At 35.6% G+C, this 19,456-nt stretch overlaps 1 protein-coding gene and 1 long non-coding RNA gene across 7 annotated transcripts in view; one reads left to right on the plus strand and one right to left on the minus strand.

The window, feature by feature from the left end:
• CNKSR2 (connector enhancer of kinase suppressor of Ras 2) overlaps positions 1–19,456 on the plus strand; it is a 277,577-nt gene that overhangs the window by 175,730 nt on the left and 82,391 nt on the right. For 3 of the 5 annotated variants that reach the window (XM_025438372.3, XM_025438399.3, XM_025438385.3), the window contains 2 exons: positions 15,520–15,609; positions 17,178–17,392. In XM_025438372.3, the coding sequence (XP_025294157.1) occupies positions 15,520–15,609; positions 17,178–17,392 (305 nt within the window). The remainder of the gene's footprint in view (positions 1–15,519; positions 15,610–17,177; positions 17,393–19,456) is intronic. The other 2 variants (XM_025438375.3, XM_025438392.3) reach the window with 1 other exon arrangement.
• The window catches only part of LOC112654108 (uncharacterized), a 127,701-nt gene that overhangs the window by 28,123 nt on the left and 80,122 nt on the right, over positions 1–19,456 (minus strand). The window lies entirely within an intron of this gene.

Genomic DNA, 19,456 nt, shown 5'->3' on the forward strand with positions numbered 1-19,456 from the left:
AATAACTGTATAAAGAATGTTTACTTGGTTCTTACTTGAATGGCTATGAATTGTTAGTCCCTTCAGACTACAGTTTTAAACCACCTAGTGTCATCATGTTCCACAAATCCTATCTCTCCCAATAAAATAGAAGACTGTCTAAATTTTAGAAAGTGTAGATATCCTATAGATATATTTTTTAAGATTTATTTATTTATTTGAGAAAGAGAGTAAGAGCAAGAGATAGAGCACCAAGGGGAGGGGCAGAGGGAGAGGAAGAGTTTCCAAAAGACTGTGCTGAGCGGGGAGCCTGACTCGGGGCTCAGTCTCAGGACTCTGAGATCACCACCTGAGCTGAAACCAGGAGGAGGACACTTAACTGACTGCACCACCCAGGCTCCCGATATGATAGATTTTTATAAGCAACTTAGGAGAAAAGAAATATATATATATATATGCTTAAAAGAGGGATAGGAAGTTTTTTAAAAAGTTCTTTTACTGGGCAGCCCAGGTGGCTCAGTGGTTTAGCGCCACCTTCAGCCCAGGGCATGATCCTGGAGACCAGGGATCGAGTCCCATGTCAGGCTCCCTGCATGGAGCCTGCTTCTCCCTCTGCCTGTGTCTCTGCCTCTCTCTCTCTCTATATATATATATATATCTCTATCTCTATCTCTATCTCTCTCTCATGAATAAATAAATAAAATCTTTTAAAAAATAAAAAGTTATTTTACTTTTGATCCTAGAAGGTTGTTTGTTTTTATAACTTTTGAACATGAAATATGATCTGAACCATCAGTGGAAATAGATACTTACAGATACTTCAGTGAAGATTTTCTAGCACAGCCTGTAGGTTGTGCCAGGTAACCAGTGAGTTAATGTATTAAAACCTTTTTAAAATCAGATCATAAGTAATAAATTCTGCCTGTCACACACATTAATTTGTGTCCTTAATTTTCCCAAAGATTAATTCACTTCTTAATTCATTCAGTTAATATTTGTTGTGTACATAAAGTCATCCAGTCATTGTAGACTCAAAGGTGAATAAAACATAAATTTTCCTTAGAAGGCAATCATAACCAAGAGGGAAGAAACAAAGAGATGCATTGTAATAATTTTAGGTAAGTAGGAGTATGTGAACAGAGTAGTACAGTAGGCTGGGAGCTGAAACCCCAGAGTCTTCTTGGGAAGTCACATTAAAAAAGTGACATTTATGAGGAGTTTTAAATGATAAATAGTCATCCCCTAGGGTTTCTAAATATTAGTTATCCCCAAACCTAGGTCTGAGATCTGGGGGTTAGTGTAAAATCTCTCAGCCTAGACCTGAAAGGTCCCAATACAAATTATCCCAAAACTTGATAAGCAATTATCAATGACTTTTTTTTATTTAATCTATAAAGTGGTCCCATTACATAGACTTCCAAGTGTGACAGTATTTTCTTGGATTTAAAAAATAATGATAATAGGGGCACCTGGGTGGCTCAGTCAGTTAAGTGTCTGACTCATGGTTTCATCTCAGGTCATGATCTCAGGGTCCTAGGATCAAGCCCTGCATCAGGCTCCAGGCTCAGTGGGGAGTCTGCTTCTCCATTTCCCTCTTCCCCTCTCCCCCTCTTGCTCTCTCTCTCTCTCTCTCTGTCTCTCACAGATAAATAAATCATTAAATAAATAAATAATGACAAAAATACATGATTCTGTTGAAGCATATTATAAAAAAGCCTAAAGTACAAAAATGTTCATGTTTCATATTTTCTAGAAATGACAGTAATTTAACATGTTAGCACTTGTGTGTTGCCTTAAAATGTAGTGAATAAGTCCTTTATGCTTACAGTGCTCAACTTACTTCGTAGTCACAAATAACCTTATCTTGTATATGAGCTTAGCCACCATTCTCTACTATTAACTCCCCAGATTACCTTTTTTTTTTTCAAAGAGGTTTAGAGTTAAGATTGTAAGAGTATAGATAGGATTTTGAGAAGCAAAGGAGAAACATGATTCAGTTCTTATTATGTGCTTTTGGTTAAATATGTATATACTTATCATACTATCTTAGTACATTCATATTTTAGAGTTAGATACATAAGACAAAAATATTTAGGGAAGCTCTGTCATTGGACACAATGGCAAAGAAACAAACATATAAAGAAAAATACCCGAAAATATCCTAACTGTGGACTTTAAAATACATTTTTTAACAAAGGTTCTCATTTAATATCATAGACCCACTAGTTGTTGCTAAGAATGAGTTAAGAGAAGAACAATTACTTGCCCGAATCTATCAGAAAAGTGTAATATGGACAGACAGCAGATGGCCCTTCTAGAAATAAGTCAATAATACCTGTTAGCTTTTGTATATGCCAGGCACTGTGCTAAGCATTTCAAAGGCATGGACCCATTTAATCCTTGCAACAATTCAATGAAGTGGGTGCTCATAGAATCCTTGTTTTACTGATGGGTTAAATAACTTACTCAACTAGTAAGTGGTAGAGCTGGGATTAAATACCCAGGGACTCTACCAATGGTACTAGCTAATTAAATGTGATGACAGTAACTTGCTAAATTGTAGAGAAATAATTTCCAGAAATTGTATCACTCTTTGCAAATTCAAGCATTTGATTTCAGGCAAGCAGAAGTAGGTCTGATTTTGTGTGTTCTTGTATATTTCTGTATTTATTGTCAATAAACTGAACATGTTTTTACATAGCCATGGCCCTGACAGACCTTAGGAAAAGGTAGCTAAATTGAGGGGTAAAATTAGCAATAATGAGTTATGTACTTTTAAAATCCAAGAACATAAAATGGGTTTTACTTTCCTAAAAAGATAGATGAGACGAATTTCTGGAAACACAGATACAGTGGAGGAAGCAGCCTAGATCAATGCTTCTGGCTGCTGGCCATGTAGGGTTGATGCACTGGCTGTGGCATCAACCCTACATGGTAATCCTGTCTTTTATCTAGTGTGAGTTTGGGGATGTTGGTCTCAATTTTCTCCCTTGTTAAATGAAGATAACACCTGTCTTACAGACTTTTTGTAAGAATTTCATGACAACACATTGCAAGTTGCCTGGAAAGTGCCCAGTATGTGCTAGGTATTTATTTCCATTGTTGTCACTGTTGCATAAACTTTAGTGTTGTTAAGAGAATACATATTAAGTATTCTCATCTCACAGAAAACAAGGTAACTCTGTGAGGTGATGGATGTGTTAAAATAGTTTGATTGTGGTCCTCATTTCATAATTCTCTATATATCAAATAATCACATTGTATACCTTAAATATATACAATTCATAGAATACCTCAATACAGCTGGGGGAAAAAAACAAAAGAAAATAAAGATCTCAACATGTAAATAGTAATAATATCAGCCATTTAAATTCTTTGAAGAATTAGATGGGGTGAATAGACGATTCAGTTTTTTTAAAAATAAATGTGAAAATTAGAAGAGGGGAAAGAGGACAGCATTAAATCACTTTAACTATTTGGTCTCATATGCTCATACTTCAAAGGTAAAGGTTCAAATTTGATGAAATCAGTTGCTTGGCAACTTTTCAGAATGGCCATATTCCCCATCAACTTTCCCTTTCGCTGTTCACAGACTCTTTGCCCTTGCTATTCCAGCATACCACATTTCTATGCATAGAAACCTGCTAAAAGGTGGACACAGTTGGCTGAGTCCTTTTGTGGCTGTTGAGTGCTCATATTTTATAAGAATAGGAGGAACACATATTTTTACAATAATATCACATAATAGTATATGTTTGAAAGAATCCAGACCTTTTCCAATTTATTGAGAATCCAGAACCTCACAAAAAACACGTGAATGAGGGCAAAGCTGTTATTTTAGAAATGTTCCACATGTTATTTGTATACATTGTGCATTGAAGAAAATTAATTTCCATAACATTATACCTAACATTTTCCCCTCGAGTAGCTGGGACAAGAGAAAACTACCATGTCCCATCTATCCACATGAATAGCAAATGGCTTGAAATGACTTCAAACAGCATGGTGAAGAACCTATGGGCAATGACACTATGAACTACTCTATCACTGTGAGGAGAGGAAATTATCTGTAGGCTCCAGAGTCTCTTATCACACTGCAACATCGTCTTTGTCTTATAATCTCATTCTACTTTTTGGCCAGTTAAATTATAATTAATAACATTATTCAAAACATTTCTTAAAGCATCACGTATACATGATACAGTCATACTTTTTTATTTTGGAATACTTCTCTCCTTCCTATGATTTTTAAATGTAAATTGTCTTCCTAATCAGGTAAAAGTTCAGCTGTCATTCATCAGCTATGCTTTTAGAAAGAAAAGAAATTGAGATACTAACCACACAAAATGTCTTTGTTCAAGTAAAATGTACCACTTCCAAACCAGAACTAACCACAGTATTAGAAATTATTGAATCAAAAATGTAGAAATATGAGACGTATACTATAGTCACAGGAATTCTACCTTTGGACTTAATTTGTACGGTTCATAAAGACTGCGTGTTGATTAGCTTCACAAAATAATTTTGAACATCAAACTGATGGTGATAAGGGACCATGTAATAATGGATAGAAAAGTAGTTCAGCAATATTTTTAGAGAAATAGAAACTTGTCTGTTCCTAATGTAAATATCAGAGTAAGCAATGAGGGAAGGCACTCTTCCCTAATTTGTGTGATTTTACTTATAGAAATAGCAGAGCATGTGTTTTGAAGTCAGATCTGAGTTTGGTGTCACAGGTTGGCCTTTAATAACTGATTGACCTTGAACTTGAGCCTTACCTCACTATGTTTTTGTTGCCTTTTTTTTAAAGATTGTATTTATTTATTCATGAGAGACACAGAGAGGCAGAGACATAGGCAGAGGGAGAAGCAGGCTCCCTGTGGGGAGCCCGATGTGGGACTCGATCCTAGGACTCCGGGATCACGCCCTGAGCCAAAGGCAGATGCTCAACCACTGAGCCACCCAGGCACCCCTGTTTTTGTTTCCTTGTCTGTAAAATGGAATGGCAATATTACTTGTGGTGTTTCTATAAGGGTTAAATGAGATAATGTATGTCTGGCACTTAGGGCTATTCTTGCCACATGGAAAGTACTCAAGAAATAGTGTCCAAATGGTATAACGAATTATTCCTGGTTATAAATGAAAATGTCCCAAAGATTGTCAAGTGCCTGTGGATAAAATTAACACTTATCCTCTCCCTATGGAGGGATTTAATAAAGGTCAAAGGGGCCGAAAGTATTTCCTTGTTTTGGTCCCTTTACCTACCCAATAACCAGCCACTTAAATCATAGCAATTAAAAGAAATATGAATAGAATTGGTCCATTTCTTTTGGTTTGGTTTTGAAAACCAGAAGGAAGAGCATTCAAATAGGTAATAACGCTAAAAACTGCCCTGATCCAAATCTTCTTTTAAGTTCCATTGTGGAAACCACTAGCTCATATTCTGGACAGAAGGGCCTGAGTAGAACCTCACAGCGTCAGAATTCTGAAAACAGTTTGGATCTTTTTAGGTTTAAGATTAATTGCTAGGGGAAGAAAAGAAGAACAAAAATAATATATAAATAAAATACTTGGAGACTCTCAAAAAAAAAAAAATAAAACCAGGCAAGAAAACAATCATCCTGAACAAATTAAAGTGCTAGGCGATGGATAAAATAGTAAGATTAAGGAAAAGGAACTCTTAACCAAGTTCCAGAGTATCAGTATTTGGGTAAAATGGAAAGATTAGCAAACCCAAGTCAACAAAACTGATGCAACTGTCAGAGGAAAGAAGTCAATCTTAAAATGAATTCATCAACAGAAAGATATGAACTAGATGAAATAGTGATTCCCTTAAAGACAAAATGGGAAGCCAAGAGTAGAAACAGCCTAAGTCAGTGATTCTCAACTGGGGTCAGTATTGCCCTCCAGGGAAGATTTACAATTTGGGGGAACATTTATAGTTGTCATAACCAGAGGTGGAAATGCTACTGGCATCTACTGGGTAGAGGCCTAGGATGCTAGTACACATCCTACAAAGAACAGAACAGCTCCCAGCTATAAAGAATAATCCAATCCACAATGTCAAGAGTTCTGCTATTGAGAAACCCTTAACTAACTTAAGAAGAATCAACTGCACACAGATTTAATATGGAAGCAGGTATATGTGAGTAGAAAATCAAAGAGCCCTTGTATGACACTGGGCCAATTGCCTTTTTTTTAATTCAAAGAATCTCTGAAATTATTGCCCTGCAAGGAGAGACCTACATTTAGTCACAACACAGTCTCTGGGCAGAAGTAATATAATGTTGTGTCTGCTCTACAATAGAAAACCTAATCATGGTATTCCCTGGAGCAGGAGAGGACCCATTGTCCCTAGTTGAAATCAAAATGCATTTTTCCATATGGAAAAAATATAATAAATGGCAGCTAGGTAAAATTTAAGAGTGGTTAGTGTGAGCTTTCACATCACATTGTGGATTAAGAATCCATCATTTTCCCAAATATGTTCTTCAGATGTCTAGTTCTGAAAAAGTATGTTTTTAAAAGAAAGAAGTTATCTGGTTAAATAAGATTGGGAAGCTCTGAATATTTTATCCCCTTCTTGGCGATTAATAAGTGCACATTAGCATACTAAAGGCTTTGAAGGTCTTCTTGAATTTGGGTTAGCTTATTGTTTCCTGAATGTATTTGTACATTGTATCTTTTTCAGTTTTGGTCACAAAATACTTATTAACCTCTCAATGGAACTCATGTTTGATGGAATATATTTTGGAAAATGCTAAAATAGACTTTTGCAGCTCCTCTTAAAGATTCATACCAATGATAAAAGTTTGTGTTTTAAGTTCCAAACCTCTAACTTAATAGATAAGCATTTTGAAAGGCCTCTATTCTATTTCTTTTTTCTTTTGAGAAGGGGAGAAAGGAGAGGAGTGGGAAAAGAAAGAATCTTAAGTAGGCTCCATGCCTAGTGCAGAGCCTGATGCAGGGCTCCATCTCACAACCCTGAGATCATGACCTGAGCCAAAATCAAGAGCCAGATGTTTAACTGCAGGCAACCTGGAAAAGCGTCTACTCTTAGGTCAAAGCATACCCAAGCAGACGGCTTGCTGAATGTTGTTTTCATTTCTATCTTGCAGAAAAGCCATTTTATAGAATAAATCTTATTTGCGATAAAAAGTCCAAACTCAAGTAATAAATACTAACTGGAAAGATCAGTGCATGGTGTTCTATCCTCCAGGCTCCTTGTAGAATTAATGGTATCACTGCAAAACAATTTGCCAGAAATCATGGAGGAAATAGATCCCTGGGGCGGGGGGAGAAGGGAGGGTAGAAAATGTCAAATATTACAAAGAGTTCTGTTAAAGAAGAGATAACTAAAGATTGTACATTGATTATTTAATGACTAGAGATATTAGAACAAAAAATTAAGACAGTATACAATCATTTAAAAGTATACATGTGATAACCTAGCATTATTTTATAAGTAAGCTTATAAGTTGACACATCATGTCAAAGCAATGTTTTTTCCATCTTGGTTAAGATGATGGATAGGTGGATGGAACTGGAGGGTATTATGCTGAGGGAAGTAAGTCAGTCGGAGAAGGACAAACATTATATGTTCTCATTCATTTGGGGAATATAAATAATAGTGAAAGGGAATATAAGGGAAGGGAGAAGAAATGTGTGGGAAATATCAGAAAGGGAGACAGAACGTAAAGACTGCTAACTCTGGGAAACGAACTAGGGGTGGTAGAAGGGGAGAAGGGCGGGGGGTGGGAGTGAATGGGTGACGGGCACTGGGGGTTATTCTGTATGTTAGTAAATTGAGCACCAATAAAAAATAAATTAAAAAAAAGATGATGGATAGGAAATACAAAGCTACATCCACAGTTTATTTTCCAATCATCTATTAGTACTTCACATAACTTCTAAGAACTTTTTGCAAGAGTAGCAAACTGGCTGGGAGGACACTTAAACAAAAGCAATATTCATACATGTCACTAAATTGTTTTTGAAGATAAAAGAATTGGATTTTTGTGTAATGCAATGGTCTTGAATTTGTCACCAAGGCAATCTGATGTAGCAAAGAGAGCACTGGGATAGGAAGTTAAAAGTATATTCCTGAACTGACTCCAACACTGACTACTGATGAAATCCTGAGGAATTAACTTTGGTGTGTCTTTTCAGTTTTTCATCTCTACCTTTCTTGCTAGTTTTAATGACTTGTGTATTCCCAAAGGAAAAATATGTGAAAGGAATAAAGTTATTACAAGATGTCATTCTGTTTATTTCAAAAGAGAGTCTTCAATTGATGGTCTTAATCATTGTCTTTTTCACTCTTCGTGAGAAAAGAGGACTCTCTTCCATATGTTGATAAGATTTTCAAGACACTGCTTTACTAAAATTTTTTGTAAAATGTGACTAATATTACACTGTATGTTAACTAACTGGATTTTAAACAAAAACTTGAAACTACAGAAAAAATAAAAGAGAGGGCTTTAATTTGTAGTTGTTTAACTTGAAAATGGAATATTTTTAACCAATAATATTTACATACTCATGTCATTTTTCTTGTCCACAACTGTATTAATGCTGAGCACAGCATGGGGCAATAGTATTTTAGCATAGCTCATTTTTTTACCCACCAGAGCCTTCAGAGAAGGACCCAGAAGTCTTTTGTCGCTTAAACACTAAACCATCTGAATCTTTCCCAGTCCTCACACCCCTCTAATGTAGAAGAAGTAACTCTATGCACAGTGGCAGACATTTCAACATATAAAAACCTGTCTTTCCAAACTCTAATGTGTACGGCCCAGTTGTTCTCTTGGTAGAATGCTTACAAAAGGTAATCTGCTTCAAAATATAATAGGCCTTGAAAACAAGTCTTAAAAGTTCCATATAATTTTTGATACGGTTAAAAATTTTCTACAATAATTTTTACATTACTCCCAATTTAAAGTCTAGATCACTTTTAGAAAGCAATAGGAAAATTTACAAACAAGATGTAGCTTATTCTTTGAAATTAGATTTTGTTTTTGTTCTCCATTAATGAAACTGAGAAGAGCTCAAGTTAGTAATAATTGGGTTTCTATTTGATTTTGATTATTTAAGGCCTTAAAGCCAATATTTAAATAATCATCACATTGAAATGTTTACGATCCAACTTTTTCCCAAGCTCTTTTATCTAAAAATGAAATTTAAAAAATATGGCCCTAAAGATCAAAGTGCCTGTTTTTACTTATTTTATTAGATCCAGATATGTTGCCTTTATTCTTAAAAAATTACTGACTTTCCATTCAGTTCCGTTTTATTCCTCTTTAAATGTGTGATTGTCTACCTTAAATTACCTCGGGATGTTTTCCTAGAAATGCAGTCAACCATCTGAAAGTAATTTTTCTGTCTGGTATGGGGGGAGTTTGATGGGTATATGTGGCATGCTTGTAGCTTAACATTCCTTACTACACTCATTTTCATCAAAATATTGGCTAAAATATTCAGAACAGATGTGTATATGTGTGTGCGTATGTATATATTTTTTCTCCTTAGACTAGAGAAAGCTTTTTTTTTTTTTTTTTTGGTGAGCGTTAAAGGGTATGTCAGACTTCAGTAGAAATTTCTCTAAAGTCTTTTTTCGACTCTTTGGCAACTGTAAGAGACAAGATTGCTTCTCAGATGCTGCTTATCACCCTAAAATTTAATGATTTTAGCATGTCTGAGGACGGAATTAAGAAGGGGGGTAAATAAAATTGAAGAAGGCAGCAATTCGGTAGTATTTCAACAGACTTCATGGGTAGTCTAACATGGGAATGTTTCTGCATATCAGGAAGCAGGACGCCTAGTTCTAACGTGATTACCAAACTGCTCTCTAAGGCTTAGTTTGTTAGAAATGAAGGAGGTTGGTAAGGTTGACATCCTACATTAAAAGGAAGCGAGAAAGGGAAGGGATGGGAAGGAAAAATGAGGGGGAGGGGAAGGAAAAGTTGACAGGAAGGAAGGAGAAAGAAACTATATGTGTGAGGAAGGTCCCCTGTTTACTTTCTTAACAAATAACCAGTCACTAAGTATTGAACAGTGACTGTGTTTAAGGCACTGTACTATGCGCTGGAGATAACACAGTAAACAGAGAAATTTTCTTGGTGAAATTTACATTCTAGAAGAGAGGCTGAATTGAAGCAACTAATTTAATGAATATTTATTTGACTATAAATGGCACACTATGAGGAAAAACTATACAGAAAATGAGAATAAATACATAGAAACCCAACCTAGAGTAAAAGGTCAAGAAGAGCATCCCTGAAGAAATGACATTTTTGCTTAGCTCTCAAGAGTGTATGCGAATTTAGCATGAGAAGAGGAGAGGCAAACCAGAGGAGGACAATCCTGGGTGCCAGATAAAGGAAATGTTTCAAAGAAGGGAGTAATCCTCTGTGTCAGATGCTACAAATAAGTCAGAAAAGTCAGAGGATCTAAGAATTGTCTATTGGATTTAGCAACATGAAGGTGCGAGTGACCTTGACGATAGCAATTTTGGTATAGTTTGAGGGCAAGAGCCTAATCAGAGAAGGTTCAAGAAAGAAAGAGGAGGCGATTCCACATAAAAGTGAGATCCTACACTATTTGTCTTTCTGTGTCTGGCTTATTGCATTTAGCATAATGTCCTTCAGATTCATCCATCATCACAATTTTAGCATTTCTATCTTTTTATGGCTGAATATTACTCTGTTGTATACATATACCATATTTTCTTTATCCACTCATCCATTAATGGACACTTAGATTATTTCCCTGTCTTAGCTATTATGAATAATGCTACAGTGAATATGGGATCAAAGATACAGTATCTTTGAGATACTAATTTCATTTTCTTTGGATATGTACCCAGAAGTAGGGTTGCTGGATCATATGGTAGCTCTGTGTTGTTTTTGAGGAACCTCAATACTGTTTTCCATTTTATATTTGAAATTTGAGAACAGGTCTCAACTATTCTCACCACACATATACACACATACAGATGGTAACCATGTGACCTGAAGGATGTGTTAACTGGATTGTAGTCATCATTTTACAGTGTATATGTGTATTATGTCATCACATTGCACACCTTAAAAAGTCATGTTGTACAACTTTAATATATAATATTTTTATTTGTCAATCATACCTTAATAAAGCTAGAAAAAAAAGGAAAGGAATTAGAAACAGAGAATATAAATGAGTTTTATATTCTAGGAGTTTTTCTGTAATGGAGAGCAGAGAAATGAAGTGGTAGCTGAGTGGCAGTTTGCTGGTGAAGAGAGGTGGTGTTTTTGTTTTTTAAAGATTGAAGAAATTACAGCATGTTTATTTGCTAGTTGGAATCATTGGGTAGTAAGGGAAGAATCGATGCTGCAGGAGAAATAAGTGAGCATTGCACAGGAGATGCCTTTAAGTAAGTAAGAGGGACTCAGATTCAGCAAACGGCCCAGTAATTTGGGGGTATCCCTAATGTCCAGCATCATTCCATTCAAGCACTCAAAAAAATTTTTAATCAATACCTGCTCTGGGTCAGTGTCTTTGCCAGAGGCACTCATAACAAAGATACCTAAGACCTAATTTCTACCAAAAAGTAGAAAAACTTTTAACAGACAGATATAATATAATAACATATAATAATGCATATATACCAAAAACACTATGAAAAATACCAGAAGAGTGAGCAATTAGCTCCACCAAAGGGCATTGGAGCATTTGCAATAGCACCAAATATATGCTTTATTATCTAAGGGAAATGCCAGTTTATTTCCAAGCAATTCTGTACAGTAAAATTAAAACATAGCAATTTCATTTTAAAATAAGTACTTTAGATCATTATAAAGTACTCCATCATTGTCAGTATTCTTTTTTTAAGATTTTATTTATTTAATTTTATGTATTTTAGAGAGAGAGGACACAAGTAGGGGGAGGAAAAGAGGGGAAGAGAATCTCAAGCAGACTCTACATTGAGCATGGAGCCTGATGTGGGCTCGATCTCACAACCTCGAGACCATAAGCCAAGCTGAAACCAAGAGTTTGGATGCTTAACCAACTGAGCCATCCAAGCGCCCATCATTGTCAGTATTCCTAAAATTATATTTAGTGTTCTATTTATGTTTAATTACAGCTATATATAGTCATAATAAAAAAACCACTTGCCATCAATTTCAGAATAAAAATGCAAACAAAATCAAAATTAGTTATCTTTTAACTCTATATTTATTGGAATACAGTAAGAAAGGCAGTGCATAATACTTGCCTCTATGAAAACCCAACTTAGAAAGAAAGCTCCAGATGTGCAACAGATATGAAAAGCCAGGTAACAAAATAGTTTAACTGTGAGACACTAGCACAGAGATATCACAAGGCTTATAATAGGGTGTCAAATGTACTCTACAATTAATAAATGATTTATGGTTGGAGGAATAAAATTAAGAGGAAGTGGCCAGCAGGATTTTTGAATGGGCTCTTTTTTACTATATTCTTGACTATTGTTATTAATTTTTATCATGAATTAGTAAATACAAGTGTTACTACCTAAAGAGATGTCTTAACATTTTTCAGATTGTCTTTCAGAGATTTATTATTAGTATATGTACATTTCCATAAGGAATGAGTCAAATGTGTTTAAAAAGCCTTCAAAAGTCATTACAAATGTAAAAACACTTTATATATATTCATAATAGTGTAAATTTGATTTAAATCAAACAATAATGCTTATAGTACTCTTTTTTTAACCATACTGCAGCAATAAACCATAAAGTTCTTTTTCCATTTGAACTTTGCTGTTTTGTGAAATTAAAGTCCTGCTAGACGTAGGCAGTGGCAAACATTTCCATGCTGCAATTCAAGATCTCTGTATTTGGAATTAGAAATTATTTAAGCCATTGTCTTTTTTTAATTTGCCAAGGACTGCTGTTTATATGAGTGTTACCTCATTCTGTTTTATTAAGTCTCTTTCAATTTTTCAACACAATTAAAACATTTATGAAAGGAGTAATACTTATAAGTAACATTATTTCTTATAACTAAACAAATAATACTTTTTAAAATAATTATTTTTCCTTGCATTGATAAATTCATAGCTTTATAACTACTAAAAGCAAAAGCCCTGATGTCCTCCAGAAGTGAATGTTAATTAAGATTTTTATCTCAGTTTTTTGTTTAATTCAATACCTTTTTCTCAATTTTACCTTAGCAATATACAACATACTCTACTAATAAGTCACCAGAAAGTCAGTGTTTAATCCTCTGAAAATTTTTCCTTATGGTTAATAATATAACCAGACATATCAAAGGCCTCATGCCTCAATGACTTAGTTCCTTGAGAATCTCGGAGATGACCCAAAATACAACGAATACAATTACGTATTTCATATTCTATATGTGAATATATTTCTTCTTGTTCTTGTGCATATATATTTGACTCCAAATAACCAATCAATTCTTTGAAAAGTATCAAACTACTTTATATGTACATATAATAACATATAGAGCAAGAAAAACAACTGTTTATTTATTGGATTGTTACTTTCCAAAGGATTTTCTTGGTGGGATGTAGAAACAGGGTTAGGGCTGTTAATTGCTTCAGTTTCAGTGTGCACGTGCTGAGATGGAGTTTATTTTAAAAAACAGATTCTAAAGAAATAAGTTGTAGGAGTTTTGAAAATACAGAAATCAGAACATTGAAAGTCTGGAGGATTGATTCTGTCAGGCAGTTGAATAGACATGACAAAACTAAATATTTCTTGAAAGCTTTACTCAACCCTGGGAAGGCAGGATATATTGACCTGCATCCGCTCTCCCAAAGCTCTCCCTTTGTAAAAGTGCAAAGATCTACTCAGAATTTTGGAATTGTGATTATTTATAAAGGTGTTTGCACACCTTGAAAGGAAGCCACATTTAAATAAACACTACATTTATTGGCTCATTAATAATTTTATCATATTTAGTTCATCTTCAGACTTTCAAAGAGCTTAGCAAAATATACTAGGTAAACTGTCACTGTACATAATATAAAATCCATAAGGTAACCTTTTCCTTAGGAACAGAATTAGGAGTATTCTAAAAGAATTTTTTTAAATACATGGACTGATCATAGTAATTGGTCGTGAAATTTAGCTGGGAAAGGAGGGAAATGAAGAGGATATACAGTGACCAAGAGGTGCTGGAAGGTGGGAACATCAGTAGATTAAGGAGGAGGATTTTTGGACTTGGAATACTGTGAGGATGGCACTAGAAATAGGTGCCAGTTGGTAGGTGGTAGTTGAGGTGGTAGTTGAAAAGTGGGATTCTAGAAGGGATTACAGCCTTTGCAGTTGACAGGTTGAGCATATGACCACAGGAATGGATGGAAGGAGAGAACCTCAAGAAACTGAGAGACCAGAATATTGGAGAGTGAATATTGAAGTCATCAAGAATTATGGGCAGAAGTGGTGTTTAAGTGCCTGGGTTTCAACCCCAACTGTGTGTCATTGGGCCAGTTACATAACCTGTCTCAGTTTCTTCATCTGGTAAAATGAGGGTAATGATAATATATTTCTCACAGTTACAAGGATTAAACAAAACCCTTAGACAGTATTTGGCATATGGTAAATGATATGTAAGTGTTAGTACTATTACCAAGAGCATCATAATCAATCATTATTATGATCCAGTCCCGTATGAGTTTTGGCTTTTCATTCATTTAAAATGTATTCAGCGGTTATTATATGCCAGGCATTGTGCTAGATATCCTTTTTAAACTTTTGTATGCTTTTCTTTGACTCTTTTGTGTTTCAAGAATTTCAAGTTGATCAAAAATAATATACTGCAGCCTCACCAAAAAGTTATCCTTGAAGTCTATGCCATGAGTTCTGCTTGCTAAAGTAAAATGCTATTTAGTAAGAACACAGAGGGAAACAGGACAGGCCAAAGCAGTGATTCCTTGGATCTGGAAACCAGACTTGTTCACAATAGCAAGAGATGCTTGGGGGCAGACCCAGCTATAGGCCATAAAAGGGATGCTGGCCATATTGCTAAAGCATGGTGGTATATCCAAAAGGTATTTATTATGATAGGAGTTAGGAGGCAGTGAGGATGGGAAGTTCACATTGTAGCCTTCCAGCATGCCACAGTGGGTTAACGTCCTTGCAGGCAGGTTAAACACAAGGGGCTAGTATCGTGGAGAATGGCTATCAAGATGTAGACGTGTGGGCACTGGGGAATAAGACAGAGATCCAGTGACTGAAGAGAAAGTAAAAATCCCTAAAATGTGATACTCTTTGTAAAGGACCATATCCTTAAAGTCTGGGGCTCCTAAGAGAGCAAACCTAGGCTGTTCTTTATTATTTATGAAAGGATGCCTTAAGATTGCATTATCACCTGGCCAATTGCCACAGGCAGTTTCACCTTCTGGCTCAAAACACACATTTTTCATCTACACAAATGCCAACCGTAACGTTGCATATGAGTGAGTGTGTTTTGCAGACTGCAGCTAAAAATCAGTGTTAAGTATGAGCGGACATGGGGAAGAAAAACAATGATGTGAATTTTGTTCTCTGTGTTTAGGCAAGCTACGACCTATATCTATGCCAGTGGAATATAATTGGGTGGGGGACTATGAAGATCCAAATAAGATGAAGAGAGATAGTAGAAGAGGTAAGTGTTCTAGAATTTCAGTGTAGGCTGGGTTGTTGGAACAAAAAGCAAATTTAAATGTTCGTTAAATAGGTTGTCATGGCTTCAGGGGAAAACTTCATTCTCTCACTGACTTTATGATACACCCAAACCAACTCAGAACAACATTTGACTGTCTTGATATATTATTAAATAGATATCTTCTCTGAATGTCTCTTAAGGGATTCAGGGTAGATAAGTACAGTGTAAAAAAATAAATATCTGATTGTTATGTGAAAGTCACTATTTGGAAAACAAGGTCAGAAGTGTGAAACTGCATCTAAGAATTAAGTTCGGTGAATAGGAAGTTTGTGATCAGTCCCCATTGGTCCGCAATGCAACCTCACTACATTTGTAGGAGTACAATCTTAAAATGAGTATTGATGTCCATGAGTAAAGTTAATGGAAACTTGGCCAGTGACTCTAATGAAAACCATATAGAAATGGAAAAAAAAAAAAAACGCTTTGCTTTTTTTTCTCTTCTGTTTGCTGTTCAGGGTTATCTTCTTACTTGGGGGTGGGCTACACTTGAAGTATCTACCAAAAGTAAGTTTTTATGTTCACTTATCCTGCTATTGAGGTGAGCAGTAAAAAGAGCCACTGAAAGACTCACTACTAAATGGGATTCGACCTGCTGTGGCTATGGTGGGCTACTTCAGCTTTCTGAAACAGAGAGCCATAAAGTTGTAGATGAAAAATAAAACCAAGCAAAAAACTATTCATAGGACCTCAGCTCACTAAGCTTCCTTCATAATTTAGCTAACCAATTTGCCTGTTAACTTCTAGCCAGTGTACAGAATTTACCACACAGGGATAAGCAAGCATGAATATCTGCTTCGTTAGTCTACTTAATTAACACTTATTTCATGGAGTGAGCATTTCAGAAAATGTTGGCAAATACAGGAACATTGACAGATTCCTTTACATCTATGTATTCATTCCATTTTCCAAACTTTAGTTTTCTAACTTCATTTGTGTTACAGAATTAATCAAGAAAACAATGAAAAGAGAAACATAGATCATATGCCATTGCTGAGTCACTATTTTGGGACTTCATATAATAGTGATAACTTGGGGGGAAATGCCTTATGAAGTCCTAAGTGCTGGCTATTCAGTGAATGCTATCAGTTTAAGCAGAGATTCTATGAACTAAGTTTCCTGACCTTTGGTTCAAACTGTGGGCTTTAACTTCTGCAAGGATGCTAGTCTTTTATAGGTCAGTGTTTGTCATCACTTTTTAGCTGAATCCCTCTGGGGAAACTTCTTAGAACTTTTATAAGCCGCACACACCAGAACTTCTAATTCAAGTTTTGCAGTGATTCTCATATAGTTGGTCCAGAGATAAAGCTTGTAGAAATAATCTGTGGGATATTTCTTATTGCCCTGTGATCCCAAATTATTAAGATGCTCTGTATTTTTACTACATAGGTATTTTATAAATTAAATTAAGTTACATTTCTGAAATGAAATCTAATAGCACAATTAGGAAAGAGTGGTAAATTTGGAATATTTGCATATTTACATTCGTGTATTCATCTCTTTTTATATAGAAAACTCTCTACTCCGATATATGAGCAATGAAAAAATTGCTCAAGAAGAATACATGTTTCAGAGAAACAGCAAAAAAGACACAGGGAAGAAGTCTAAAAAGAAGAGTGATAAGAGTAATAGCCCGACTCACTATTCATTACTACCTAGTTTGCAAATGGATGCATTGAGACAAGACATCATGGGCACGCCTGTGCCGGAGACCACACTGTACCATGTAAGTAAAATTCCAAAGACTCTGTGCTATAATTTTTATTGGGAGCCTGGCAAATGACTCTTTTGGGTAGATTCCAGATTACTTATCTTTATCCTATTGCCAGATTTTCATAAAAGATCCTAAGTTTAGGAATGCCTTTAAAAATCTTGATGGCTTATTGATTTATTCTTCAGTTCATATATTCAGTGAATGCATATGTTGTAGCAGGTTTGATTTTTTAATGAAATAACATGCTCAGAATTGATGGAGAATAATAATTAGCTGGTTAATCATCTATAATAATAAATATTAGGTGGATAGCTATAAAATTCAACATTAAAAATAGAATTTTTAATATATTCATGAGCATCTCTTCCTAGACTTGGAGCACGATGCTTGAGGTAAAAATGAGAACACATAGTTAGCATATGGAGAGAAAGACACGCCAAGAGCTCCAATGTAAATTGATTGTTGTGATGGGTAGGTGCAAGAAGTATAGGAGGAACATGGGAGAGGAGGGCCTTAGCTTTCTGGGGAAGTGAGAAGAAGCTTAGAATGGGGAGTATTTGAGTGAAGAGTGAAAGATAAGTAGCAGTATTTGGGGGGGAAAGTATATGGAAGTGTACCACAAATGTGTGAGAATATGGTACGTTCCAGGGACTTCATGTTGCTCAGAATTACCAATTCATTCAAAATAGAGGGAAAACACATGAGGATGGGGTGGTAGATGGGCCTAGAGAGGTAGGCAGGGCTTAGATCAGGAGTTTTATAGGAAAATACTTAGGCTCATTATTGCAGTGATCAAAAAAAAAAAAAACTACTGAAGAACTTTGAGCTGGGGATTCAAATGATGAGATTGGCTTGTTGGATCTCTCTGTTGCAGAGTACTGGGGAAGAGGTAGGAGGCCAAAGTCAGAGCCATTACGCCCAGGCCAGGCAGATGATAAGAAACTAGGACAGTGACAGTATGGAGGCTGAGAATCTTGTTAGCCAGAACATTCAGTTGATGAAATCAACCCATTGTATGCCATTTTGTTGAAAAGGGAATTTATCATGCCAATGGAATGAACTATGGCTTCTTACTAGGAACCCTTAAAAAACATGCATTACAAGTTCTAAAGTAATGTGAACAACTGTGCTTGGTGGTCAGAGTATCAAAAAATTTCAATCTGTCAATGCAGTGGAAGGTATACCATCTAGGGATACAAAATGTGAGAGATTTAATAACTTATACTTGAGTTACTTTTCCGAGCCAGTCTTTTAAATCATCTGCTTACTTCCTCTAGAGCTCTCTCATAAAACCAGAGTATAGAAAAATTCTTTTCATTCATCTGGGTTAAAGAGAGCAATTAGCACTTCTAGCTGCTCCTTCTCTACCCACCCCCCAGCCTCTTCCTCTCTAAGAGAATAGTGCCCATATGAAAACCTCCTCCCCTAAGTGACTGACAAATCCAGTGATGATATTTTCCACAGCCATTTGTAGTCAGTCTGAAATCAGTACTCTCAGCTGTATGAAGGGGGTCACTTTTGCTGTCACTAGTCAGAAATTCCATCTGAATATTGAGTTCCCTATAGAATCTGGTGCTCCAGTCCTAAGTAATGTTGTCCGAACAAAGACCTAAACATGAGACAGCTGGTCTGTTTAAGAGGGAACTTCCCAGGGCTGGAAAAGGAAGAAGAGGCCACTTCACCCAGAGCATGTAAACTATTAAAGAGTTTAGATTTATCCTAAGAGGAGCAGTAAGCCATTGAAAGCACATTTAAACACTCAGCCTTTGCCATCCTGTCAAGCACATCTGGATAGCAGTATACTGTTTGAGGAAGGCAAATAGATGAATATTGTGGATTTTGAGCTATTAATTTATGGAAGATAGTAAAAGGTGAATCAAACTGATAATCAAGAATATCCTGAATATTGAATATTGTAGAGGAGTATAAACTGTTACCACTTTTCTGAAGGGCATTATTTAGTTATATGTATCAAGAACCAGGTGTAGTAACTTCACTTCTAGAAGTTTATTCTAAGAAAGGTATCAGTCTACTTTTGACTCCTACTTTTATGTTACCTGAGTCTGTAAGAAGGTG

Source organism: Canis lupus, chromosome X (genome assembly GCF_003254725.2).
Source record: "Canis lupus dingo isolate Sandy chromosome X, ASM325472v2, whole genome shotgun sequence".
In the NCBI taxonomy this organism is placed as follows: domain Eukaryota; kingdom Metazoa; phylum Chordata; class Mammalia; order Carnivora; family Canidae; genus Canis; species Canis lupus.